This window comes from Pygocentrus nattereri, chromosome 7 (genome assembly GCF_015220715.1).
Source record: "Pygocentrus nattereri isolate fPygNat1 chromosome 7, fPygNat1.pri, whole genome shotgun sequence".
NCBI lineage: Eukaryota > Metazoa > Chordata > Actinopteri > Characiformes > Serrasalmidae > Pygocentrus > Pygocentrus nattereri.
In genome coordinates this window covers 39,841,396-39,869,207 of record NC_051217.1, presented here as the reverse complement: position 1 = coordinate 39,869,207, position 27,812 = coordinate 39,841,396, and the positions used below count along the sequence as shown (strand labels likewise).

At 41.9% G+C, this 27,812-nt stretch overlaps 2 protein-coding genes and 1 pseudogene across 2 annotated transcripts; 2 read left to right on the top strand and 1 right to left on the bottom strand.

Annotated features, from left to right (window-relative positions):
* LOC108434107 overlaps positions 1-26,852 on the bottom strand; it is a 212,065-nt pseudogene extending 185,213 nt beyond the window's left edge.
* LOC119263710 (extracellular calcium-sensing receptor-like) lies at positions 642-7,320 on the top strand. Its single transcript, XM_037540178.1, has 6 exons — positions 642-877; positions 1,051-1,351; positions 1,521-2,300; positions 3,171-3,395; positions 5,863-5,986; positions 6,407-7,320. The coding sequence occupies exons 1-6, from the start codon at positions 642-644 to the stop codon at positions 7,318-7,320; spliced, it is 2,580 nt and encodes an 859-aa protein (XP_037396075.1).
* LOC108434106 (extracellular calcium-sensing receptor-like) lies at positions 14,530-19,763 on the top strand. Its single transcript, XM_037540186.1, has 6 exons — positions 14,530-14,759; positions 14,933-15,233; positions 15,401-16,171; positions 16,907-17,131; positions 18,611-18,734; positions 18,850-19,763. The coding sequence occupies exons 1-6, from the start codon at positions 14,530-14,532 to the stop codon at positions 19,761-19,763; spliced, it is 2,565 nt and encodes an 854-aa protein (XP_037396083.1).
* Positions 26,853-27,812: the final 960 nt, after the last annotated feature.

The window sequence follows — 27,812 nt, the reverse complement described above, 5'->3', positions numbered from 1 at the left end:
ACCTTTGGGATGAATAAGAGCAGAAACTGCGAACCAGACCTTCTTGTCCAACATCAGTGTCTGAACTCACAAGTTCACTTCTGGAAGACTGGTAAAAAAGTCCTTATGGAAATCTTTCCCAGAAGAGTTAAAACTGTAATAGCTATAAACGGTGGCCCAACATCATATTAAACCCTTGGGATTAACAATGGTATGTCACTCAAGTTCATAATGATGGAGACAATTGGGCAAATATTTCTGGAGATGTAGTGCATTTCGTATGTACATGTATTTTCAAATGTATTTTATGAACATGATTCCATACATAAATAAAATACAAAATGCATTCAGTAAATATGGCAGTACATTCTGATATGTAATGTAGTGTTCAGAATGAATATGGACATTTAAAGTTGAAATTTATATCAAAGAAATCAAAATATAGGAGCACATATTTTTACATATTTCCTTTTTCTTCATATGAAAGTTTTAACTTTGTTGAACTACAATCTCAAAAAAAAATATCTATCAAAATAATATCTATTAAACACATGACCACGCCTCCGGAGTCTGATCTCACAATCCCCTAAGCATCATAATAAGGTGGCTATTTAGATGCAGTCACTCTGGCGTTCAGAGGGCAGAACACTACCGAGCACACTATGCAGCTCACGTCGATTATAAAGGTGTTGGTGTCGTTGCTGTGGTTAACTGGACTCAGTACAACAACATGTAAAGCGGAGCCGGTCAGCTGCAGACTGTGGGCTGAGCCTCTGATGCCTAGTCTTTCTATGAATGGAGATTTTATAATAGGGGGGATTTTTTCCATTCATTTGTACACGACATCCATACAGAACGCCTACACCAGACAGCCGCTGCAGCCACAGTGCTCTGGAAGGTCTGTCTGTGAGTGTGGAGAGAACAATGAAGGACGGATTGTGGAGAAAATATAATGATCAAATTTACACTGTTTGAAATCACGCAGTCCTCATTGAATTGTTGATGCCTGAGAGTATATAGTGAAATATTTCTGATTTATTGTTATCTTTTTTATCTCATGTTTGTGAACAGCATGAGTTTCCGGGAGCTGCGCTTCGCTCGTGCCATGGAGTTCACAATCCACGAGATCAACAACAGAACAGATCTCCTGCCGGGAATCACGTTAGGATACCAGATACACGACTCGTGCTCTGCAGTGCCGATGGCTGTTAAAGCTACACTTCAGTTTACAAACGGCATGGATCCATTTTTCAGTGATACTGCTTCCTGTTCAAAATCTGCAGCTGCAGCTGTTCCTGCTCTCGTGGGAGATTCTACTTCCACCCCATCTATCAGTATGGCCAGAATTCTGGGGCTTTTTGGAATTGCACAGGTGATTTTAGGCTAGTATCTCAATAATCGGTTGATTTTAAACCTTCATATTTCATAACAATTTAGTAGAATTTAAAAGGCAATATAATATCTCATAAATGACAACAAGAAATAATGAAAGCATGTCAGTAAGAAATAACACTTCCTTATATTTCTCTGTGTTAAATCAGGTGAGCAATTACGCAACCTGCGCATGTCTGAGCGATAAGCGTCAGTATCCTGCCTTTTTTAGGACCGTGCCAAGTGACCACCATCAGGCAGCCGCACTAGCAAAAACAGTCAAGTATTTTGGCTGGACATGGATTGGGGCAGTGCGCAGCGACTCAGACTATGGGAATAATGGAATGGCGTCGTTTCTAAAGGCTGCGCAGGAGGAGGGAATCTGTGTGGAGTACTCCGAGTCCTACTACAGAACACAACCGCACAGTAAACTGGAGAGATTGGCGAACGTCATCCGGAGATCGACAGCCCGGGTAATCGTAACGTTTCTCGCCACAGGCGACATGAAGTTACTGTTGGAGGAGCTGACAAGACAGCCGCCGCCTCCTCTCCTTCAGTGGATCGGCACAGAAGCGTGGATTATAGAAACCGAGTTTCTGCGCTTTAACATGTGCGCTGGGGCGATAGGATTTGGGATCCCCCGCTCAGTGATTCCAGGTCTTCGTGAGTTTCTTCTGGATCTCTCTCCAGCACAAGCACTGAAATCTCCTCTGCTAACGGAGTTTTGGGAGAGCTCGTTCAGCTGTAGCCTAAAAGGCTCCTCAGGGGGCGCGCGGGAATGTGACGGCAGTGAGGATATTCGCGCGCTGCAGAACCCGTATACAGACACGTCGCAGCTGCGCGCGACTAACATGGTGTATAAAGCTACGTATGCCATAGCGCATGCCATCCACGGTGTTATCTGTAATGACACGCAGTGCGACAAGAGCGCTAAATTCACACCATGGCAGGTATAAAAATGACGCAAGCTTGCCTTACGATTTAAATAAGCATGACTTTATTGATATGTGTGTGGATGGTTTATCTTGAATCTGTATTTTACGTTGTGTATTAACTAATTGTGTCAGGTGCTCTATGGGCGTTATTCTGTTTCAATGTTAAAGTCAATTATTCTTTCACAGGTAACATCAATATATATATATATATATCATGTAGGTATAACACGTTTACCAGAAATATCAAATCAGATTTCTCTAAACTCACACTTCTCAGAGTTAGTGTTTCGTCTTCCAAGATATCCCCAAATGAAGTAAAATGAAAAACTTTTTGTTTAAAGTTATTTAAATTTTATGTTATTTCTTCACGATTAACACACACGAGATTTATCTTGTCAACATGACATTTTTTTACAACTTAAACTGAAAATGAAGCATCGACTTTATGGCTTTTCATAAACAATATTCTCCTTCATTATCTTTTGTTCAGAAAATGACAAAATATATGAGTGAACATCAGAACAGAAAAAAATATATAAAATAAAGGAATAATTATCATAGACTATTTTTGGTTAATTTACCAATACGTTAAAGATACATCAATAGATTTTATTTTTTTATTAATTTATTATGATTTTTTTAAAGCTTTTGTTCCGGGTTTTACATATGTGGAGCGTCACTCGTCACCTCAGTGTTATAATTGTCCCGCTTTATTTATGTATTTATTTATTTATTTTTTTCCATTGACTTACCATGTCAAAATGTGTTAATGCTAAAATATATTTTTTAGTAATTAATCGACATGGTTGATTATAATGAACAAAATCAAATTCAAAGCTTTAATTTATAAACTCAACGTTTATTAATTTATATGTGTCACTGCAGATACTCGACCAGGTCAAGAGAGTGAACTTCACTACAAAGAATGGTTTCCAGGTCTCATTTGATTCCAGTGGAGATCCTATGGCCTTCTACGACCTCATAAACTGGCAGGTTAAGAAAGATGGTGGTTTGGATTTTGTGACTGTGGGCCAGTATGACTCATCCAGACCAAGAGGACAGGAGTTCAGTATGAGCAGAGCTATCAGCTGGATGGGAGGACAGACTGAGGTACAGCACAATATTTTCATTAGTCTTTGACTGTAAATTCAGGTCAGTTAGCAAATCTCAAAATGATTAAAAAATCATTATAAGAAGTTGTAAAAACTGTTTTAATTTTTTTTAAAGAGGAACTTCCATAAAAGTCAGTTTACTACTATTACATTACATAAAAAAAGATGAAACTCGAAACATTTACTTGCCTCTCTCATTTTCGAAGCCGAGGTAATTTTTACTTACAATTACAACATAACTGATAACACAGCAATTCGATGAAAAGTAATTGCGTTAATTAAATTCATCATCTATAACTAAAAGAAGAGTGTTGAAAATACATTACATGAATTCTTTGATTTGTTGTGAACACTTGGATTGTAGCAGCACAGCAAGAGAACTCTAATTAAAGATCTCTGGGCTGCTTATTATACAGTAAATGATAGACTTCAAAACAATGAGTATTACAGAGGAAGAAATCATAATTGTGTGGTAATTGCCTTGTTAAACAGGTGATAAATCAAGATGTTTATCGTTAAAGTTGCAAAACAGGCTGAACTCAAAAAACTTCTGTAAATAAACAAACAAACAAATATCATGAATCATTACTACCTCTAATATGAATATAAACCCATTCACAAAGATGACGTTGTAACATGAAATGAACTTTTTTTAAAGATAACTGATGGAATTATGAAAAAAAAATCAAGAAAAGAGAACAAGCATGAATTGGTTTTTAAGAAATCATGTGACATCAGATGAATAATTAATTCCATTGCCATTAGGTTCATTTATTCTATCATGCATGGTTCTTTTTACTAAAACCTTCAAAAGGCAATATAGCAATGCAAAAATGAGCAAATACCTAAACTAAGAAAAAATGAAGAAATACCTTGTATGGACGTAGGTGCATATATTTCACTATTTCTTCACCCAAACTAATGAAGTCAAAGTTGAACAATGAAGGAAATGAGAAAAAAAAAAAAAAAGCTTTCATCAGTGCATAGCACCGTGAATGTCAGACAATACTTTTGACAACCATGAAATGATTTGCATTTGTCTGTTGTGCTTATGTCTGTGTGACTAGATGATACAGTCAATATTTTACCCATAGAACAGTAAAAGAGCCAGCAATAGTAAACGGTAACAGAAGAAACACCATCATGGATAGGATAACAAATATCTTAAAAATATATCTATCTATCCATCCATCCATCCATCCATCCATCCTCCACCGATTATCTGAATCCGGATCACAGGGGCAGCAGCCTAAGCAAAGAGGCCCAGGCCTCCCTCTCCTCCGCCACCTCCTCCAGCTCTTCCGGATGCCGAGGTGTTCTCAAGACAGTTGAGAGATATAATCCCTCCAACATGTCCCGGGTCTCCTCCCCATCGGACATGTCTGGAACACCTCCCTAGGGAGGCATCCAGAGGCCATCCTTACCAGATCCCCGAACCACCTCAAATGGCTACTCTCAATGTGGAGGAGCAGTTGCTCTACTCTACGCCTCTCCTGAATCGCCAAGCTTCTCACCCTATCTCTAAGGGAGAGCCCGGCGACCCTGCAGAGAAAGCTCATTTCGGCCACTTGTATCCGCGATCTCATTCTTTCGGTCACTACCCAAAGCTCATGATCATAGGTGAGAGTCGGAATGTAGATTGACCGGAAAATTGAAAGCTTCGCTTTCTGGCTCAGCTCTCTCTTCACCATGACGGACCGGTTTAGGGTCTGCTTTACTGCAGATGCCGCACCAAGCCACCTGTAAACCTCTCACTCCATCCTTCCTTCACTCATGAACAAAATCCCAAGATATATGCGAAACCCGCATTGCTCCTCTTGTATCTGAGATTCAACTATCAGTCGGACTCTCTTCTCCAGTACACCTGCATAGACCTTATCGCGTAGGCTGAGAAGTGTGATCCCCCGATAGTTGGAACATACACTCCAGTCCCCTTTCTTAAAAAGTGGGACCACCACCCCAGTTTGCCATTCCAGGGGGACCGCCCCAGATGTCCAGATGAGGCATGTCAGCCTCATCTACCCCCGGTGCTCTGCCACCAAGGAGTTTTCCAACCACCTTGGTTACCTCAGCACGAGTGATGGACGGACCCTCGAACGGATCTCCAGGCTCTGCCTCCTATAGGGAAGGATCATTGGTGGGATTGAGAAGATCCTTGAAGAATTCCTTCCACTGTCCAATGATGTCCCCAGTTGAAGTGAGCAGCCCCCCAGCCCCACAGTATACAGTGTTGGTCGGGAATCGCTTTCCCAAGGCGCCTGAAGGCCAGAACCTTCTCGGTGCCTGTCAATAGTCTTTATCCATGGCCTCACCAATCTCCTCCCATACCCGAGTTTTTGCCTCAGCCACCACTGAAGCCACTATCCGCTTAGCCTTTCAGTACCCATCATATAAAAAAATACATCTAAACCTTCAATTTAATGTAAGTATCATGCAGGCTAAAATAACTGTCTCATGTTTGTCAGGTGCCAAGGTCTGTGTGCAGTGAGAGCTGTCCTCCAGGAACCAGGAAGGCTGTGCAGAAAGGAAAGCCAGTCTGCTGCTATGACTGTATACCATGCGCAGAAGGAGAGATCAGTAACAAGACAGGTTGTGTATCACAATTTTGCAATTACAAATATACAGTTATAGTTTAGTTGATTTCAGTCCATTTAATTTTTTCCCCAATATAGGGGTTCTGACTGCACTTTTCTAACCTCTTAGACTCTTTTAACTGTATTCGCTGCCCTCTTGAGTTTTGGCCCAACACCCAGCGAGACAGCTGCCTCCCCAAGCCTGTGGAGTTAAGATACATATCGATGCATTGATAATTGTTTTGTAATGGCATTGCAGCCCTCTGAATCATAATCGAATGGAATTTTGCGGTGCCTGAAGATTCACACCCCTAGACAGCAGTACACACACACACACACACACACACATATGTCTTCTAAACCGCTTCTCCCTCAGGGTTGTGGGGGTGCGGGACCCTATCCCAGCGATCCTAAATGTTTTTTTTTTTTGTTTCAGACTCTTTGAACTGTGTGCACTGCCCTCCTGAGTTCTGGCCCAACACCCAACGAAATGTCTGCCTCCCCAAACCTGTCGAGTTCCTGTCCTGGGACGACACTCTGAGCATCATTCTGACAGCGTTCTCCATCACTGGGGCCTTCATAGCTGTATGTGTGACTGCTGTTTTCTACAAACACAGAACTTCTCCAATCGTCCGAGCCAACAACTCAGAGCTGAGCTTCCTGCTGCTCTTCTCACTGACTCTGTGTTTCCTATGCTCACTTACTTTCATTGGTCGGCCCACTCAGTGGTCCTGCATGCTGCGCCACACAGCATTTGGGATCACCTTCGTCCTCTGCATCTCCTGTGTTCTGGGGAAAACAATAGTGGTGTTAATGGCCTTCAGAGCTACACTTCCAGGTAGTGATGTCATGAAATGGTTTGGGCCTCCACAGCAGAGACTCAGTGTTCTTGCCTTCACTTTTATACAGGGACTCATTTGTGTCCTTTGGTTGACAATATCTCCTCCTCTCCCCTTCAAAAATCTCCAGCAATACAAGGAAAGGATAATACTAGAATGTGGATTAGGTTCAGCTGTAGGTTTCTGGGCTGTGCTGGGTTATATAGGATTTCTGGCTCTTTTGTGTTTTATTTTGGCTTTTCTAGCACGGAAGCTGCCTGATAACTTTAATGAAGCCAAGTTCATCACATTCAGCATGCTCATATTCTGTGCCGTGTGGGTTACATTTATCCCAGCTTATGTCAGCTCTCCTGGAAAGTTCACTGTAGCTGTAGAGATATTTGCTATTCTGGCCTCAAGCTTTGGTTTATTTATTTGCATTTTTGCTCCCAAGTGTTTCATAATCTTGTTTAGGCCAGAGCAGAATACCAAGAAACACCTTATGGGTAAAGTTCCATCCAAGGCTCTCTGAGACTCTCACACAAATTCTAAAAGTAGAACAATTGTTTAGCACCTATAAAATATCCTGATTTATTGAGAGGTATATAAATACTTAGCAGGTCTACCAAAGCTTATTCTTAATTAAAGTATATTATCTATTTCATTTTGTAAAGATAAACATACAAGCTTTTCACATGTTCTACTTGCATAATAACAGATAACAATGTTTATTGCCAAATTAAAGTGATTTTTTCCACTAGCATGCCTTTCTTCATGTTTATATAGTAATTCTACATTAAAATGGCATTCTTATGATTGTTTTGAGAATGTATGGCTTTAAAATTTGATATAAAACAAGTAATAGGAAGCTTGCATTTAATGGAGAATTGGTGGTTGGATGGTCCACCAGCATGATGGCGTTCCTTACAGTATCTGTTATCTGACTTAACAGAATTGGTAGGTTGCATTTTTCTTGAGTGTGTTGAACTGCCCAATGACATTTGCGTATCACCAGTAAGCACAGAGAAAAACAGATACATCTGAACATCACGACCAAATATGCTTCATTTTAAATTTGTCATGCTGGTTATTCTAACGTGAGAAATAAGAAGCAGCTTGGCCTACGTCTTCAGTGAGATCCAGCAATGTGCAATCAGTAAACTGAGAATGAATTCCACTATCTAGTAGGAATGTTTTAGTCTGCTGGAGGATGTGATTTCAGACCATCAAATGTAACTGAATAAGCAGTTACTGTTGTCCACTGACTTTCTTAGAACTAACTGTTCTAGGACATTCCATTTGTAACAATAAGATAAGACGTGGCTTCACTTGGCTGTAAGTACATGAGGGTTGGGAGTTCCCGTGGTAGCAGCTGTTTGGACAGAAGACTTTTAATGCTTCATAAATGCTTATTTGGCATTTGCTAACAACTCTGCAACACAAGATTGCACGGTCCCCAAAAATGAAACTTCCCAGGCTTATACAAAATATTGATGATTCAATGGTACACTTTCTAACTTTATGCACATCCACATAATTAGGGGGAGCACTGAGCACTAAGTAGCCATTTCTCAGCATCTATATAACTGATGATGCCTAGATATTAAATACTGCATGTGTGACAAAGATTACAAGAGAGGTTCCTGCCATTAGTTCATAATTTAGAGTGTAGGGCCATAATCAACAATTTTTACAGCCATTTAATCTTTTTCTAAAAATGAAAAAAAAAACAGGTATTTTTACATGTTTTTACAGATAATTGACAGTAAATGCTATACGTTTCTATGTCAAATTAACAATATTTAGCTCTGTCTTTTACATTTACATACATTTATTTTGAGTATTAGAAAAAGCAGAGCTTAAAAAACTAACTTGAGTACACATCGAAAAAGACAGAAAATCAGTAAAAAAAAACAAAAAAAAAAAAAAAACAAGACCGGTCTGCTTTTTACTGATCAGTAATACACAATAGAATAAACCACCATCAAAATTCTTGCTTTGTCACACACACACACACAAACACACATATAAATATATATGGGTTAAGTATATATGGGGATTAAGAACCCTATCGATTAAGCATGTGAAGGCAGAGGAGCGAATACTTTTGGAAATATAGTGTATGTCTAGACAGTTAATGGAATTTAAATCAAATGCAAAGGTATCCTGGAAGTATTAAACTAATCTACCAAGTAAATTGTTACCTTACCTATTTCCCTTATTACACACGCTTGTTCTGAGACATGCAAAGCCATGTCTTTTTGCTGATAATGCAACCTCACTGAACAGTTCTTCACAGTTGGAGGAAAATACTAACTGCCTGAACAGGGGAACGATTCCTTGTTTCCCATGGATTCCCATAAAAAAAGAATAAAATAAAATTATATATATATATATATATATATATATATATATATATATGTGTGTGTGAAAAAAAAAGAATAAAATTATATATATATATATATATATATATATATATATATATATATATATATATATATATATGTGTGTGTGTGTGTGTGTGTGTGTGTGTGTGTGTGTGTGTGTGTGTGTGTGTGTATTTTTTTTGTTATCTGTGAAAAATTCCAAACCGCTTTAGGGCTCTCTGGCCCACACTGCATGACACCTCATTGACCTGTTAGGGATTGGATCTGCCCCTTGCTGCTTACAGCTAAATTTCCGATCTTCACCTATCCTTAACCCTAACATTTACATAACCTTCACTCTGGTTTCAAGCCTAAAACTGGTAGTAATAACAATTCCCACACTATTGAGGATTAACTGACTTTTGAAAGACAGTTTGTAGACAATCTACTGTATGATTTTCAAGTGAAGCCATAGCTATTGGATGGGAATTAGCCTTGATGATACTGAGGGAGTAAGTTCTGTACCCTCAAACATTGTCTAACATATCTGCTTTATGAACACCTCATATAAAATCCTTGGGAAACAAGGAATCGGTCCCCTGTTCAGGCAGTTAGTGTTTTCCTCAGACTGTGAAGAACTGTTCAGTGAGGTTGCATTATCAGCAAAAAAGTCATGGCTTTGTGTGTCTCAGAAGAAGCGTGTGTAATAAGGGAAATAGGTAATGTTCAGATTCAGATTCAGATTCAGATTCCTTTATTGATCCCAGGGGGAAATTGCAGTTGTTACAGTTGCAGCCATTTATGTAAAAATAAACACTTTACTAATAATTTAAGACAATATATAGAATTTACAGTATGTACACCAGATTTAAGTACTCTACACACACAATTGTTGTTATTGCACATATGAACAGTTGGTATTGAGTTTTTGAATCACACACTGAGGGAGGAGTTATGGAGTTTGATGGCCACAGGTAAGAATGACTTCCTGTGGCGCTCTGTGGTGCATTTTGGTACGATGAGTCTTGAGCTGAATGAGCTCTTGTGTCTCATCACCGTATCGTAGAGTGGGTGGGAGCCATTGTCCATAATGGCCCGCTGTTTAGACAGTATCCTCCTCTCCGACACTGCCGTCAGCGAGTCCAGCTCCATACCCACAACATCACCGGCCTTGCGGATCAATTTGTTGAGTATGTTGGCATCTGCCACCCTCAGCCTGCTTCCCCAGCATGTAACAGCATAGAGGATAGCACTTGCCACCACAGACTCATAGAAGATCCTGAGCATAGCCCGGCAGATTTTGAAGGACCTCAGGCGCCTCAGAAAACAGAGACGACTTTGGCCCTTCCTGTAGAGGGCGTCAGTGTTCTTAGCCCAGTCCAGTTTATTGTCAATATACACACCCAGATATTTGTAATCATCCACAGTGTCCACACTGGCCCTGCTGATGGACACAGGGGTCACCGATGCCTTGTCCCTCCTCAGGTCCACCACCAGTTCCTTTGTCTTTGTCACATTGAGCTGCAGGTGGTTCCGCTCGCACCATGTGACAAAGTCCTTCACCGTTGCCCTGTACTCATCCTCTTCACCCTTGCTGATACATCCAACTATTGCAGAGTCATCAGAAAACTTCTGAAGGTGGCAAGTCTCTGTGCAGTAGCTGAAGTCCGTGGGGTAGAGGGTGAAGAGGAAGGGAGTGAGGACAGTACCTTGTGGGACTCCAGTGTTGCTGACTACTCTGTCCGACACACAGTGCTGCAGGCGTACATACTGTGGTCTGCCGGTCAGATAGTCAACAATCCAGGACACAAGGGGGGCATCTACCTGCATCACTGTGAGCTTATCTCACTGTGAGCTTATCTTAGCAGAAGAGCGGGCCAGACGGTGTTAAATGCGCTGGAGAAGTCAAAAAACATGACCCTCACAGAGCTGGCTGGCTTATCCAGGTGAGCATAAACTCTGTTGAGCAGGTAGTTGATGGCGTCTTCAACTCCCAGGCGGGGCTGATAGGCAAACTGGAGGGGATCTAGAAAAGGCTGGACAATGGGTCAGAGCTGATCCAAGACGAGCCTCTCCATGGTCTTCATGACATGAGACGTCAGTGCCACTGGCCTGTAGTCCTTGGCATCACTGGGTCGTGGCGTCTTTGGGACAGGAACAATGCAAGATGTCTTCCACATCATGGGGACCCTCTGGAGACTCAGGCTCAAGTTGAAGACACATTGAAGTACTCCACAAAGTTGGGTAGCACAGGCTTTAAGCACCCTGGGTGGAACCCCATCAGGGCCTGCAGCCTTGTTTGTGTGGAGTCTCTTCAGTTGTCTTCTCACCTGGTCAGCAGTGAGACACACTGTAGAGGAGGTGGGTGGGGGAAGGATGGAGGTGTGAGATGGGCTATCACACGAGGGGGGCACTCTATCAGGAGGGGGGGGTGGGTGGTATGGTCTGCTGAGGACTGGCAGCAGAGGAGTCAGGCTGGGGGGGGACAGAGCCTGCCGTGTCAAATCTGTTAAAGAACAGATTTAGCTTGTTGGCCCTGTCCACACTGACCTCTACTCCTCTGTTGTTCTTGGACCTGAAGCTGGTGATGGTCCTCATCCCATTCCAGACATCCCTCATGTTGTTCTGCTGGAGTTTCCACTCCAGCTTCCTCCTGTACTTGTTCTTCGCCTCCTTGATAGCTGTCCTCAGTTCCCTCTGGATCGTTCTCACCTCCACCCTATCTCCAGCTCTGAAGGCCCTCTTCTTCTTGTTGAGGAGAGCCTTAACGTCCTTTGTTACCTTTGCTTGTTGTTTGGGTAACATTTAACAGTCCTGGTTGGGACAGTGGAGTCCACACAGAAGTTAATGTAGTCCGTGATGCACTCTGTGAGCCCGTCGATGTCCTCTCTGTGCGGCTCACAGAGTGCAGACCAATCAGTAGCCTCAAAGCAATCCTGCAGTGCCTCGTAAGTCTCCACAGACCATCTACTCACTATTCGCTTGGTCACAGGCTGACTCTTCACCAGCGGCACATAACAGGAGCTGAGGTGAACCAAGTTGTGGTCTGACCTACCCAGCGGGGGAAGGGGGGAGCAGCTGTATGCATCCTTAACATTAGCATACAGCAGGTCCAGTGTTCTTTCCTCTCTGGTGGGACAGTCCACATACTGCGTGAAGTGTGGTAGTGCCTTGGCCATAGTGACATGGTTAAAGTCACCTGATATGGCGATAAAGGCACTCGGGTGTTGCATCTGGAGACGTGCTGTTGTTGAATAAATGACATCACTTGCTGACGTCGGGTTGGCAGAAGGGGGAATGTAGACAGTCACGATGATGGAATACGAATACTCGTGTGGTAAATAATATGGCCTGAGTCCGACAGCCAACAGCTCAATGTCCGGGCAACAGGTACGTTCCTTGATGGTAATGTGACCAGGGTTACACCAGCGGTTATTGACTAACACAGCGAGCCCACCTCCTTTGCGCTTACCGCTCTCGGTGCAGCCCCGGTTGGCCCGAACAGTCTGGAAGCCATCGATGGAAACATGGTCATCCGGGATGTCCTGGTGTAGCCATGTCTCCGAAAAGCACATTATACTACACTCCCGGTACTCCCTCTGACTCCTGGCTAGTGCTGTCAGCTCGTCCATCTTATTCGCCAGGGACCTCATGTTGCCCATGATGATGGAGGGGAGACGCGGCTTATGTCCCTTCTTCTCCATAAGACTCCGCTGTCTCTCCCTCACTTTCCCAGTGCACTGGTTAATTCCCCCTCTGCAACCGATGTGCGTCCGTCTCCAAAAATCTGTTCGGGGATGTTCTTTGTCCTGGTCGCCATGCCGACCAGCTGCAGCGCGATCAGCTGGTCCCGGGTGTAAACAAAGCGGCCATGCTGCATCGCCGCTGTGGACACGGGGAGTGAGTGAAAGTAATGTAACACTTGGTAGATTAGTTTAATGCTTAAATTCTTAAATTCCATTAAATTTCTAAACCTACACTATATTTCCAAACGTATTCGCTCATCTGCCTTCACATGCATGTGAAAGTAAGTGAGATAGGATTCTTAATCCATAGGGTTTAATATGATGTCAGCCCACCCTTTGAAGCTATAACAGCTTCAACTCTTGGGAAGGCTTTCCACAATCTTTATGAATGTGTTTACCGGAATATCTGCAGTCCATCGCAACAGAAATCCAAAGTTCATATGGTCATCAGATGCGCTCAAGAACAGTGTGTAGAGAGCTTCATGTAATGGGTTTCCATGGGCGAGCAGCTACATCCAAGCCTTACATCGACAAGTGCAATGCATTGTGTCAAATGTAAAGGTCTAAAGCTCAGCACCACTGGACTGAGATGTGTTCTCTGGAATTACAAATCACGCTTCTCCATCTGGCAATCTGATGTACAACTCTGGGTTTGGCAGTTGCGAGGAGAAGAGTACTTGTGTGACTGCATTGTGCCCAGTGTAAGGTTTGGTGGAAGGGGGATTATGGTGTGGGGTTGTTTTTCAGGAGTTGGGCTCGGCCCCTTACGTCCAGTGAAAGCAATATTTAATGCTTCAGTAGACCAAGAGAATTTACACAATTTCATGCTCCCAACTTTTTGGGAACAGTTTGGGACGGCCACTACCTGTTCCAAAATAAATGTGCACCAGCGCAAAAACAAGGTCCATAAAGACATGGATGAGCGAGTGTGGTGTGTAAGAACTTGACTGGCCTGCAAAGAGTCCTGACCGCAACTCGATAGAACACCTTTGGGATGAATGAGAGCAGAGACTGCGAGCCAGAGCTTCTTGTCCAACATGAGTGTCTGAATTCACAAGTGCACTTCTGGAAGACTGGTAAAAAAAAGTCCTTATGGAAATCTTTCCCAGAAGAGTTAAAACTGTAATAGCTATAAACGGTGGCCCAACATCATATTAAACCCGTTGGATTAACAATATGATGTCACTCAAGTTCATAATGATGGAGACAATTGGGCGAATATTTCTGGAAATATAGTGCATTTCGTATGTACATGTATTTTCAAATGTATTTTATGAACATGATTCCATACATAAATAAAATACAAAATGCATTCAGTAAATATGGCAGTATATTCTGATATGCAATGTAGTGTTCAGAATGAATATGGACATTTAAAGTTGAAATTTATATCAAAGAAATCAAAATATAGGCCCCCATATTTTTACATATTTCCTTTTTCTTCATATGAGAGTTTTAACTTTGTTGAACTACAAACTGAAAAAAAAAATATCTTTCAAAATAATTAATATTAAACACATGACCACGCCTGCGGAGTCTGATCTCACAATCCCCTGAGCATCATAATACGGTGGCTATTTAGATGCAGTCACTCTGGCGTTCAGAGGGCAGAACACTACCGAGCACACTATGCAGTTGATTATAAAGGTGTTGGAGTCGTTGCTGTGGTTAACTGGACTCAGTACAACAACTTGTAAAGCGGAGCCGGTCAGCTGCAGACTGTGGGCTGAGCCTCTGATGCCTAGTCTTTCTATGAATGGAGATTTTATAATAGGGGGGATTTTTTCCATTCATTTTTACACGACATCCATACAGAACGCCTACAGCAGACAGCCGCTGCAGCCACAGTGCTCTGGAAGGTCTGTCTGTGAGTGTGGAGAGAACAATGAAGGACGAATTGTGGAGAAAATATAATGATCAAATTTACACTGTTTGAAATCACGCAGTCCTCACTGAATTGTTGATGCCTGAAAGTATATGGTGAAATATTTCTGATTTATTGTTATCTTTTTTATCTCATGTTTGTGAACAGCATGAGTTTCCGGGAGCTGCGCTTCGCACGTGCCATGGAGTTCACAATCCACGAGATCAACAACAGAACAGATCTCCTACCGGGAATCACGTTAGGATACCAGATACACGACTCGTGCGGTGCAGTGCTGATGGCTGTCAAAGCTGCACTTCAGTTTACAAACGGCATGGAGCCATTTTTCAGTGATACTGATTCCTGTTCAAAATCTGCAGCTGCAGCTGTTCCTGCTCTCGTGGGAGATTCGAATTCCACCCCATCTATCAGTATGGCCAGAATTCTGGGTCTTTTTGGAATTGCACAGGTGATTTTAGGCTAGTATCACAGTAACCGGTGAATTTTAAGACTGTTATCATAACAATTTTAGTAGAATTTAAAAGGCCATATAATATCTCATAAATGACAACAAGAAATGATGAAAGCATATTAATAAGAAATAACACTTCCTTATATTTCTCTGTGTTAAATCAGGTGAGCCATTACGCAACCTGCGCATGTCTGAGCGATAAGCACGAGTATCCTGCCTTCTTCAGGACCGTACCAAGTGACCACCATCAGGCAGCCGCTATAGCAAAAATAGTCAAGCACTTTGGCTGGACATGGATTGGGGCAGTGCGCAGCGACTCAGACTATGGGAATAATGGAATGGCGTCGTTTCTAAAGGCTGCACAGGAGGAGGGAATCTGTGTGGAATACTCCGAGTCCTACTACAGAACACAACCGCGCAGTAAACTGGAGAGAGTGGCGAACGTCATCCGGAGATCAACAGCCCGGGTAATAGTAGCGTTTCTTGCTTCAGGAGATATGAGGTTACTGTTGGAGGAACTGGCGAGACAGCCGCCTCCTCTCCTTCAGTGGATCGGCAGTGAAGCGTGGATTATAGAAACCGAGTTTCTGCGCTTTAACATGTGCGCTGGGGCGATAGGATTTGGGATCCGCCGCTCGGTGATTCCAGGTCTTCGTGAGTTTCTTCTCGATCTCTCTCCAGCACAAGCATTGAAATCTCCTCTGCTGACGGAATTTTGGGAGAGCTCGTTCAGCTGTAGCCTGAAAGGCTCCTCAGAGGGCGCGCGGGAATGTGATGGTAGTGAGGATATCCGCGCGCTGCAGAACCCGTATACAGACACTTATGCAACATCTAACCTGGTGTATAAAGCTACGTATGCCATAGCGCATGCCATCCACGGTGTTATCTGTAATGACACGCAGTGCGACAAGAGCGCTAAATTCACACCATGGCAGGTATAAAAATGACGCAAGCTTGCCTTACAATTTAAATAAGCATGACTTTATTGATATGTGTGTATATGGTTTATCTTGAATCTGTATATTACGTTGTGTATTAACTAATTATGTCAAGTGCTCTATGGGCGTTATTCTGTTTCAATTTTAAAGTCAATTATTCTTTCACAGGTAACATCAATATATATATATATATATATATATATATATATATATATATATATATATATATATCATGTAGGTATAGCAAGTTTACCAGAAATATCAAATCAGATTTCTCTAAACTCACACTTCTCAGAGTTAGTGTTTCGTCTTCCGAGATATCCCCAAATGAATTAAAATGAAAAACTTTTTGTTTATACTTATTTAAATTTTATGTTATTTTTTCACGATTGACACAAACGAGATTTATCTTGTCAACATGACATTTTTTTTACAACTTAAACTGAAAATGAAGCATCGAATTTATGGCTTTTCATAAACAATATTTGGTGAATTTACCAATACGTTAAAGATACATCAATTTTTTTTTACATATGTGGGTCATCACTCGTCACCTCAGTGGTATAATTTCCCCATTCATTTATTTATTTATTTATTTATTTATTTATTTATTTGTTTATTTATTTTCATTGGATGACCATGTTAAAATGTAATGTTGATCATAATGAACAAAATCAAATTCAAAGCTTTAATTCACAAACTCAAACTTTATTAATTTATGTTTTACTGCAGATACGCGACCAGCTCAAGAGAGTGAACTTCACTACAAAGAATGGTTTTCAGGTCTCGTTTGATTCCAGTGGTGATCCTGTGGCCGTCTACGACCTCATAAACTGGCAGGTTAAGGAAGATGGTGGTTTGGATTTTGTGACTGTGGGCCAGTATGACGCATCCAGACCAAGAGGACAGGAGTTCAGTATGAGCAGAGCTATCAGCTGGATGGGGGGAAGGGCCGAGGTACAGCATAATATTTTCATTAGTCTTTGACTGTAAATTCAAGTCACTTAGGAAATCTCAAAATGATTAAAAAGTCGTTGTAAGAAGTTGTAAAAACGGTTTTATTATTTTTTTAAAGAGGAACTTCCATAAAAGTCAGTTTATTACTATTACATTACATAAAAAAAGATGAAACTCGAAACATTTACTTTCTTCTCTCATTTTCGAAGCCGAGGTAATTTTTACTTACAATTACAACATAACTGATAACACAGCAATTCGATGAAAAGAAATTGCGTTAATTAAATTTATCATCTATAACTAAAAGAAGAGTGTTGAAAATACATTACATGAATTCTTTGATTTGCTGTGAACACTTGGATTGTAGCAGCACGACAAGATAACTCTAATTAAAGATCTCTGGGCTGCATATTATACAACAAATTATAGACTTCAAAACAATGGGTATTACAGAGGAAGAAATCATAATTGTGTGGTAATTGCCTTGTTAAAGAGATGAGAACAAAGAAATATCATGAATCATTACTACCTCTAATATAAATATAAACCCATTCACAAAGATGACGTTATAAAATGAAATGAACTTTGTTTAAAGATAACTGATGGAAAATGTGAAAAAAAAATCAAGAAAACTGAACAAGCATGAATTAGGTTTTAAGGAATCATGTGACATCAGATGAATAATTAATTCCAATGTCATTAGGTTCATTTATTCTATCATGCATGGTTCTTTTTACTAAAACCTTCAAAAGGCAATATAGCAATGCAAAAATGAGCAAATACCTAAACTACGAAAAAATGAAGAAATACCTTGTATGGCAGTAGGTGCATATATTTCACTATTTCTTCACCCAAACTAATGAAGTCAAAGTTGAACAATGAAGGAAATGAGAAAAAAAACATTAATCAGTGCATCGCACCGTGAATGTCAGACAATACTTTTGACAACCATGAAATGATTTGCATTTGTCTGTTGTGCTTATGTCTGTGTGAGTAGGTGATACAGTCAATATTTTACCCATAGAACAGTAAAAGAGCCAGCAATAGTAAACGGTAACAGAAGAAACACCATCATGGATAGGATAACAAATATCTTAAAAATATATCTAAACCTACAATGTAATGTAAGTATCATTTAATGTCAGGCTAAAATTATGGGTCCATGACTAATGAAAACTGAAAGATAACAGATATTTATGACAAACCAGAAAAAAAACATAAAATGTCACTCATCCTTCCCATATGATATCAGATGTAGATAGATAGATAGATAGATAGATAGATAGATAGATAGATAGATAGATAGATAGATAGATAGATAGATAGATAGATAGATAGATAGATAGACAAAAACATTCAATTGAATCATGGAATAATGAAATTCTGAAAAAATTATTTGTTTGTTTGTTTGTTTGTTTGTTTGTTTGTTTGTTTATCAGATTAAATGTGAATGATTTGCATCTGTCTCATGTTTGTCAGGTGCCAAGATCTTTGTGCAGTGAAAGCTGTCCTCCAGGAACCAGGAAGGCTGTGCAAAAAGGAAAGCCAGTCTGCTGCTATGACTGTATACCATGTGCAGAAGGAGAGATCAGTAACAAGACAGGTTGTTTATCACAATTTTACAATTTTGCTTGTGACAGTAATAGTTTAGTTGATTTCAGTCCCTTGCATTTTTTCCCCAATATAAGGGTTCTGACTACACTTTTCTAACCTCTTAGATTCTTTTAACTGTATTCGCTGCCCTCCTGAGCTTTGGCCCAACACCCAGCGAGACAGCTGCCTCCCCAAGCCTGTGGAGTTCCTGTCCTGGGATGACACTCTGAGCATCATCCTGACAGCGTTCTCCTTCACTGGGGCTTTCATAGCTGTATGTGTGACTGCTGTTTTCTACAAACACAGAACTTCTCCAATCGTCCGAGCAAACAACTCAGAGCTGAGCTTCCTGCTGCTCTTCTCTCTGACTCTGTGTTTCCTATGCTCACTTACTTTCATTGGTCAGCCCTCTGAGTGGTCCTGTATGTTGCGTCACACAACTTTTGGGATCACCTTCGTCCTCTGCATCTCCTGTGTTCTGGGGAAAACCATAGTGGTGTTAATGGCCTTCAGAGCTACACTTCCAGGTAGTGATGTCATGAAATGGTTTGGGCCTCCACAGCAGAGACTCAGTGTTCTCGCCTTCACTCTCATACAGGTCCTTATTTGTGTCCTTTGGTTGACAATATCTCCTCCTCTCCCCTTCAAAAATCTACAGCAATACAAGGAAAGGATAATACTGGAATGTGGATTAGGTTCAGCTGTAGGTTTCTGGGCTGTGCTGGGTTATATAGGATTTCTGGCTCTTTTGTGTTTTATTTTGGCTTTTCTAGCTCGGAAGTTGCCTGACAACTTTAATGAAGCCAAGTTCATCACATTCAGCATGCTCATATTCTGTGCCGTGTGGGTTACATTTATTCCAGCTTATGTCAGCTCTCCTGGAAAGTTCACTGTAGCTGTAGAGATATTTGCTATTCTGGCCTCAAGCTTTGGTTTATTTATTTGCATTTTTGCTCCCAAGTGTTTCATAATCTTGTTTAGGCCAGAGCAGAATACCAAGAAACACCTTATGGGTAAAGTTCCATCCAAGGCTCTCTGAGAATCTCACACAAATTCTAAAAGTAGAACAATTGTTTAGCACCTATAAAATATCCTGATTTTTTGAGAGGTATATAAATACTTAGCAGCTCTACCAAAGCTTATTCTTACTTAAAGTTCATTTTCTATTTCATTGTGTAAAGATATACATACAAGCTTTTCACATGTTCTACTTGCATATTAACAGATAACAATGTATATTGCCAAATTAAAGTGATTTTTTCCACTAGCATGCCTTTCTTCATGTTTATATAGTAATTCTACATTAAAATGGCATTCTTCTGATTGTTTTGAGAATGTATGGCTTTCAAATGTGATATAAAACAAGTAATAGGAAGCTTGCATTTAATGGAGAATTGGTGATTGGATGGTCCAAAAGCATGATGGCATTCCTTACAATATCTCTTATCTGCCTTAACAGAATTGGTAGGTTGCATTTTTCTTGAGTGTGTTGAACTTGTCGAGTGAACTCCAACTCCCATAACACCCTGGGGGATCATGTGACTCTGGACTCAGGCACAGCACCTATCTGCGCTCACAATCCACAGACTTTTGATAAATGTCTTCTGTGCCTCATTAGAGCTGAGCATTTAAACATGGCTCTGACAGTCAGTCAGTGCGAGGCAATTTTTTCTCTAAAACTTACTGAGCGTATTCTTCTTGCTATTGCTTGTCTCACTGTGATTTTTGACCGTTTAGAATCATGTTTTTGATTACGTCTGTTGCCTTCCCTTTTGGTACTTTTGCTGGTTGTGTCGATTTGTTATCAGACTTTTGGACTGTACTTTGACTACTCCTTTGTGCTTTGCCCCTGTTTTGTTTCCTTGGCTGCTAGCTAGACGAATAAATCGTTTAACCTTTCATCTGCAAGCATCTGGGTTTTAGTCACATCATAACACAAATATGCTTTTTTTTTTTTTTAATTGTCATGCTGGTTATTCTTACGTAAGAAATAAGAAACAGCTTGGCCTACCTCTTCAGTGAGATCCAGCAGTGTGCAATCAGTAAACTGAGAATGAATTCCACTATCTAGTAGGAATGATTTGTTCTGCTGGAGGATGTGATTTCAGAGCATCAAATATAACTGAATAAGCAGTTACTGTTGTCCACTGATTTTTTAAAACTGTTCTAGGACATTACATTTGGAGCAGTTAGAAAAGACATGGCTTCACTTGGCTGTAAGTACATGAGGGTTGGGCGTTCCCGTGGTAGCAGCTGTTTGGACAGAAGACTTTTACCGCTTCATAAATGCTTATTTGGCATTTGCTAACAACTCCCCAAAAATGAAACTTCCCAGGCTTATACAATATATTGATGATCCAATGGTACACTTTTTTATGCACATCCACATAATTAGGGAAAGCACTAAGCACTAAGTAGCCATTTCTCAGCATCCATATAACTGATGATGCCTAGATATTAAATACTGCATGTGTGACAAAGATTACAAGAGTGGTTCCTGCCATTAGTTCGTAATTTAAAGTGTAGGGCCATAATCAGCCAATCAGCTTTCAGGACACATGTGCTCAATTTAACTTCCTAAGCATCATTTAACAAGTCTTTTTCTCAAAAAAAAAAAAAAAACAACAAAAAAAAACTTTTACATGTTTTTACAGATAATTGACAATAAATGCTATACTTTTCTATATCAAATACAAAATCTTTAGCTCTGTCTTTTACATTTACATTTATTTTGAGTATTAGAAAAAGCAGAGAGTAAACATGCAACTCAGTACATATCCAAAAAGACAGAAAATCAGGGGGGGTGTCACTACAAAAACTCAGCAAACAAAGGGTCCTGTTTTCCTCCCTGGCTGAAAACAAGGCTACCTTCCTCTGGAGTTTATAATATGTTAAATTATATCACTAAATCAATCACAATTTACAAATAATAAAAAATTCATATTCTCCATTAACTTTTGTTTCTTTTTTCTCTGCAGGTTTGCTCTTGTTCCCCAGCATAACCATTCAATCCATAAATGCTTTTTAAAAACAGTTTTTGTCTCTGAGTATGAAATGTCGCCATTACCTAGAAGGTTTTTACACATATGTACATTGTGGCGGAGGGCAGCTCCGTCACTTTCCCTCCCCCATCTCCAGCTGATGGAAGGGTCTTCAGGACACTTCCTCAGCTGCCCTGGACAAAGAATCTACCACTGTGTTAGAAGCACCTGTCCTGTATGTAACAGTATATTTAAAAGGTTGCGAGGACAAATATCACCTGGTTATTCTAGCATTCGCATCTCTCATTTTATTCAACCACACAAGAGCCTGGTGGTCTGACTCTAGTCGAAAATGCCTACCCAAAAGGTAATATCTAAAGGAGTCCACTGCCCATTTCACCGCCAAACACTCCTTTTCAATTGTGGAATATCGAGTCTCACGAGGACACAGTTTCCGGCTAATAAAAGCCACTGGTCTGCATTGATTCCCATCCTCCTGCAACAGTACAGCCCCCAATCCTACACCTGAGGCATCAGTTTGCAGAATAAAAGGCTTTGAAAAGTCAGGACTCTGCAAAATTGTGTCCTCACACAGAGCATCCTTCAGGTCCTGAAATGCTTTCTCACACTCCCCTGTCCACTTCACAGTCCCTGGTGCAGATTTCTTTGTGAGGTCAGTAAGGGCTGCAGCTCTAATGGAAAACTGTGGTATAAACTTCCGGTACCAACCAACCAGTCCAAGGAAAGATCGAACCCCCCTCTTTGTTGTGGGCACAGGAAAGGACCATATTGCCTCCACCTTTCCCACTTGTGGTCGTACTGGTCCATTACCCAACACAAATCCTGGATACTTGATCTGGTTCTGAGCAATGGCACATTTCTGAGGACTGATGGTTAACCCCGCTGTCTTAATCCTCTGAAACATATTCTGAAGATGTGCCAGGGGGTCTTTCCAGGTGTGACTAAAAATGGCCACATCATCCAGATATGCTGCTGCATAGACTGATGTACCCTCCAGAACCTTATCCATCAATCTCTGAAATGTTGCTGGTGCACCCTGCAGGCCAAACGGCATCACTGTAAACTGAAACATCCCATATGGTGTCCTGAAAGCAGTTAGTTCCTTTACTTCTGGTGATAAAGGTACCTGCCAATATCCTTTGTTCAAATCAATGGTAGTGATGTACTTTGCCCTACCCAGTCTCTCAATCAGGTCATCCACTCGTGGCATTGGGTATGGGTCAAACTTTGACAGTGAATTGATCAGCCGGAAGTCAATGCAAAATCTCATAGTCCCATCCTTTTTAGGTATCAGCACTATTGGGCTGCACCACTCACTATCCGAGGGTTCAATCACCCCCATCTCCATCATAGTATTAAGCTCCCCCTGCAAAACAGGTAATAGTCTTTCTGGGACCCTGTAACACCTCTGGCGAGCTGGTGTATTGTCCTTCAGGTGAATCTTTTGTTGAACCATGGTGGTGTATCCAGGCTTTTCTGTGAAGAGTGTCGGGTCCAGGAAGTTCACCACCTGCTCTTGTTTTTCTGAGGGTAAGTGAGACAGATCCACAGGCTGTCCTGGTGGCTGAGTGTGGAAATACTGCTCTGGCAGCTCTTCTTTTACTGCACGTACCATGAGTTGCTGCATTGTTACAGTCCCTCTGCAATACTCTTTCAGCAGGTTGACATGCAACTTTTGGTGCTTCTTGCTCCGCTCAGGCATAAGAAGCTCATATGGCACTGGCCCCACTTTCCTGGTGATTTTGTATGGTCCATGCCATTTGGCCAGGAGTTTACTTTCGCTGGGTGGCAGAAGCAGCAATACTTCCTGTCCTGGCTTGAACTCTTGAGTACGGGCTTTCCGGTCATACCAGGCTCTCTGACTGTTCTGTGCCTTCCGCAGATGCTCCTGGGCCAGCGCAGTCATCTCCTCAAGCTTCTCTCTCATCTTCACTACATAGGCTACCACATTCTCTCCAGTGGCCTTGGGTTCCTCCCACTGCTCTCACAGGAGATCCAGTGGTCCCCTCACATGTCGTCCATAAAGCAACTCGAAGGGAGAAAATCCTGTAGATGCCTGGGGAACCTCTCTGTAAGCAAAGAGAAGATAGGGAAGCCACTGGTCCCAGTCAGTACCGGTCTGTGAAACAAATTTACGGAGCATTGACTTCAGGGTCTGGTTGAATCGTTCCACTAAGCCATCTGTTTGAGGATGATAGGGGGAGGTCTTAATGCCATGTATGCCTAGCAGTTTGTAGACACCTTGCAGTAAACTGGATAGGAAGTTTGCTCCTTGATCTGTCAGAATCTCCCGAGGGAGGCCTACCCTTGCAAACAGATGGATTAGAGCATTTGCTATCTGCCTGGCCTTAATGGTACGTACAAGGAAAGCTTCAGGGTATCGTGTAGCATAATCACATACCACCAAAATATACCTGTCTTGCTCCTTTCTAGGGGGCCCACTATGTCCATTCCTATCCTCTCAAATGGAGTTTCAATTATAGGAAGAGGATGCAAATGTGCAGTGGGGACTAATCTGTCTGGTGTCAATTGGCACTCCTGACATGTTTTACAAAATTCAGTCACATCAGAGTATATGTTTGGCCATATGAAACCATATGGCCATATTGGCCATATGGTTTCACCTCTGCATTGATACAGGATTCCTTTTTTCAAGACATAAGCCTCTTCAGTTATCCCTTTGCCCTTCTGCTTTACCCCATCAATCTCAGACACCTTATTAAACCACGGTTGCAAAGTTGGATCCTGACCCTGCAATGTGAAAATGTTTGATGATATGACGAGATCTACTGGAGTCTCTGGCTTTGGTAGGGGCTCTTCCTGGTCTACTAATGTTGACCTCAGGAACTTTTCCCTGCGTCTCTGAGCTTTAGGTTTGTTTGGTTTACTGACGTTAACTTCCACACTGTTTTTAAAAGTTAATTCTGCTAGAGCCTCTCTTCCACTCTTTGCTCTCATCATTATCATACACTGTTGAGTTTTAGGAAGCAGGTCTATAATCACTGGAAGGTCCTGGCCTAAAACTACAGGATAAGGTACCTGAGCTCCTACTGCTACTGTCATTAGAAATGTTTGCCCATCTACTGTTAAGTAAACCTCAGCAGTGGGGTAACTTCTTTCATCCCCATGTACCCAGCTCACCTGTACTCTAGCCTCCTTCCAGTCTTCTCTAGGAACCAAACTTTCCCTTACCAGTGTCTGAGTACTGCCTGTATCCACCAAAGCATTTTCTTGCTGATCATTTATCAGTACTGCAATAGTTGGCCCTATCACCTGTTCATCTACAACTTTTAGTTCTGGTCTGGGTACTGTACACAAAAGGGTTGACTTAGTTGTCCAATGTTGACAGTAGTGTTTAGTATGGCCTAATTCTCCACAATAGAAGCACCTAACTTCTTTATTGGATCTTTTTATAGGCTTGTCACTTACTTAGAATAGCAGCTTTGACTTCTTCGTAGTCCTCAGCATGCTCACTGTCCATGGCTACATATGCACTTCGGGTTTTTCCGGTAAGCAGCGGAACTAGCCGAATTGCCCAGTCCTCTTTGTGCCAGCGGCAGACCTTTGCAATACGCTCAAAGGTTGCCAGGAAGTGCTCTATGTTGTCCTCTGGAGTCAGGAGATACAGTTTGGGCTCCCTTTAGCCTGGTGGTACTCTCTGCTCCTGCTCTTCTCCTGTTTGGCCACTGGCTCCTTCATTGGTATCCTCCTCAGGCTGTCCTTGCTGGTTCACCTGCTGTTGCATTTGTCGGAATTGATGCTGTATGCTCTTCCATCGCTGCTCCTGTCGGATGGCTTCTCGCTCTGCCCACTCATTCCTTGCAGCTTGGCTCTCCATGAACCCCTGGAGCATCTCAGCTAGCTCTTGTAGTGATGTGTCTGATGCATTGGCTGTTGCTTTTCTATGCTTTACTTCACTGGGACTGGAATCTTTGCCTGAGCTGTCCGCCATACCTCGACTTCTCAGGATCATACCACAACACCTTTAAGTGGCAAAATCTCAAGAGAAACAGTTCCTGATACTCTGAGAAATGCCTGAGAATGTTATGCCCCCTTGAAAAACTGTAGTATTTCTGACACCACTTGTGATGGTTTGACGGAAAAGACACATGGGTACGTTCCAGGTTGGGGTGCAAAATTTTTAAAAAGAGTTAATTAAATCCCAGTGAAGAAACCAAACAAAACAACAACAAAAAATTTCAATTTATCCAATGCCAAAAAGAAAAATATTTACAAATATATACAGCTTAATATGAATAGTCAGTTATTCAATCACAACTTGAGAGGTTTTTAGGCTTCAACCAATTTTCATTGCCTCTCTCACAAGACTAGCTCATTCTGCTCCCTCTAGGGCTTTTATAACGATAAACAGGAAGTGCTATGACGGGGGGGGGGGTTCACTATAAAAACTCAGCAAACAAAGGGTCCTGTTTTCCTCCCTGGCTGAAAACACGGCTACGTTCATCTGGAGTCTACTTATTAGTACTTATTGCCTTCCCCAAGTGTTTCAAAAATGTTACTTTTGAATGTTGGTGGTGCTTTCACACTCGTGGTAGCATGAGACGGACTCTACAACCCACACAAGTGGCTCAGGTAGTGCAGCTCATCCAGGATGGCACATCAATGTGAACTGTGGCAAGAAGGTTTGCTGTGTCTGTCAGCGTAGTGTCCAGAGGCTGGAGGCACTACCAGGAGACAGGCCAGTACACCAGGAGATGTGGAGGAGGCCGTAGGAGGGCAACAACCCAGCAGCAGGACCGCTACCTCCGCCTTTGTGCAAGGAGGAACAGGAGGAGCACTGCCAGAGCCCTGCAAAATGATCTCCAGCAGGCCACAAATGTGCATGTGTCTGCACAAACGGTTAGAAACCGACTCCGTGAGGATGGTATGAGGGCCCGACGTCCACAGATGGGGGTTGTGCTCACAGCCCAACACCATGCAGGACACTTGGCATTTGCCAGAGAACACCAGGATTGGCAAATTCGCCACTGGCACCCTGTGCTCTTCACAGATGAAAGCAGGTACACACTGAGCACATGTGACAGAAATGACAGAGTCTGGAGACGCTGTGGAGAGCAATCTGCTGCCTGCAACATCCTTCAACCTGACCAGTTTGGCAGTGTGTCAGTAATGGAGTGGGATGGCATTTCTTTGGAGGGCCACACAGCCCTCCATGTGCTCGCCAGAGGTAGCCTGACTGCCATTAGGTACTGAGATGAGATCCTCAGACCCCTTGTGAGACCATATGCTGGTGGGGTTTGCCCTGGGTTCCTCCTAATGCAGGCCAATGCTAGACCTCATGTGGCTGAAGTGTGTTAGCAGTTCCTGTAAGATGAAGGCATTGAAGCTATGGACTGGCCCCTCCATTCCCCAGACCTGAATCCAATTGAGCACATCTGGGACATCATGTCTCGCTCCATCCACCAATGCCACGTTGCACCACAGACTGTCCAGGAGTTGGGGGATGCTTTAGTCCAGGTCTGGGAGGAGATCCCTCAAGAGAGCATCCGCCACCTCATCAGGAGCATGCCCAGGTGTTGTAGGGAGGTCATACAGGCACGTGGAGGCCACACACAATACTGAGCCTCATTTTGACTTGTTTTAATGACATTACATCCAAGTTGGATCAGCCTGTAGTGTATTTTTGCACTTTGTGTGTGACTCAGAATCCAGGCCTCCATTGGTTAATACATTTGATTTCCATTGATTTTTGTATGATATTGTTGTCAGCCCATTCAACTTTGTACAGAACAAAGTATTCAATGAGAATATTTCATTAATTCAGATCTAGGGTATGTATATATATATATATATATATATATATATATATATATATATATATATATATATGATGTCTGGAGCAAACACTCCTGTTAGGGTCTACCATGGCAAAATGGTCCTAGGTGACAGGTCAGACAAAGTGTGATCCATAATAACCCCTATGAAACAAGAAAAGAACAGGATTTGTGTACCCTGGAGCCCCACCCTAGAGCCAGGCCTGAGGGAGGGGCTCGCCAGCGAGCGTCTGGTGGAACGTTACATCACTGGCGGGGAAGGAGCCTGAGTTGGTGCAGGAGGTTGAGAGA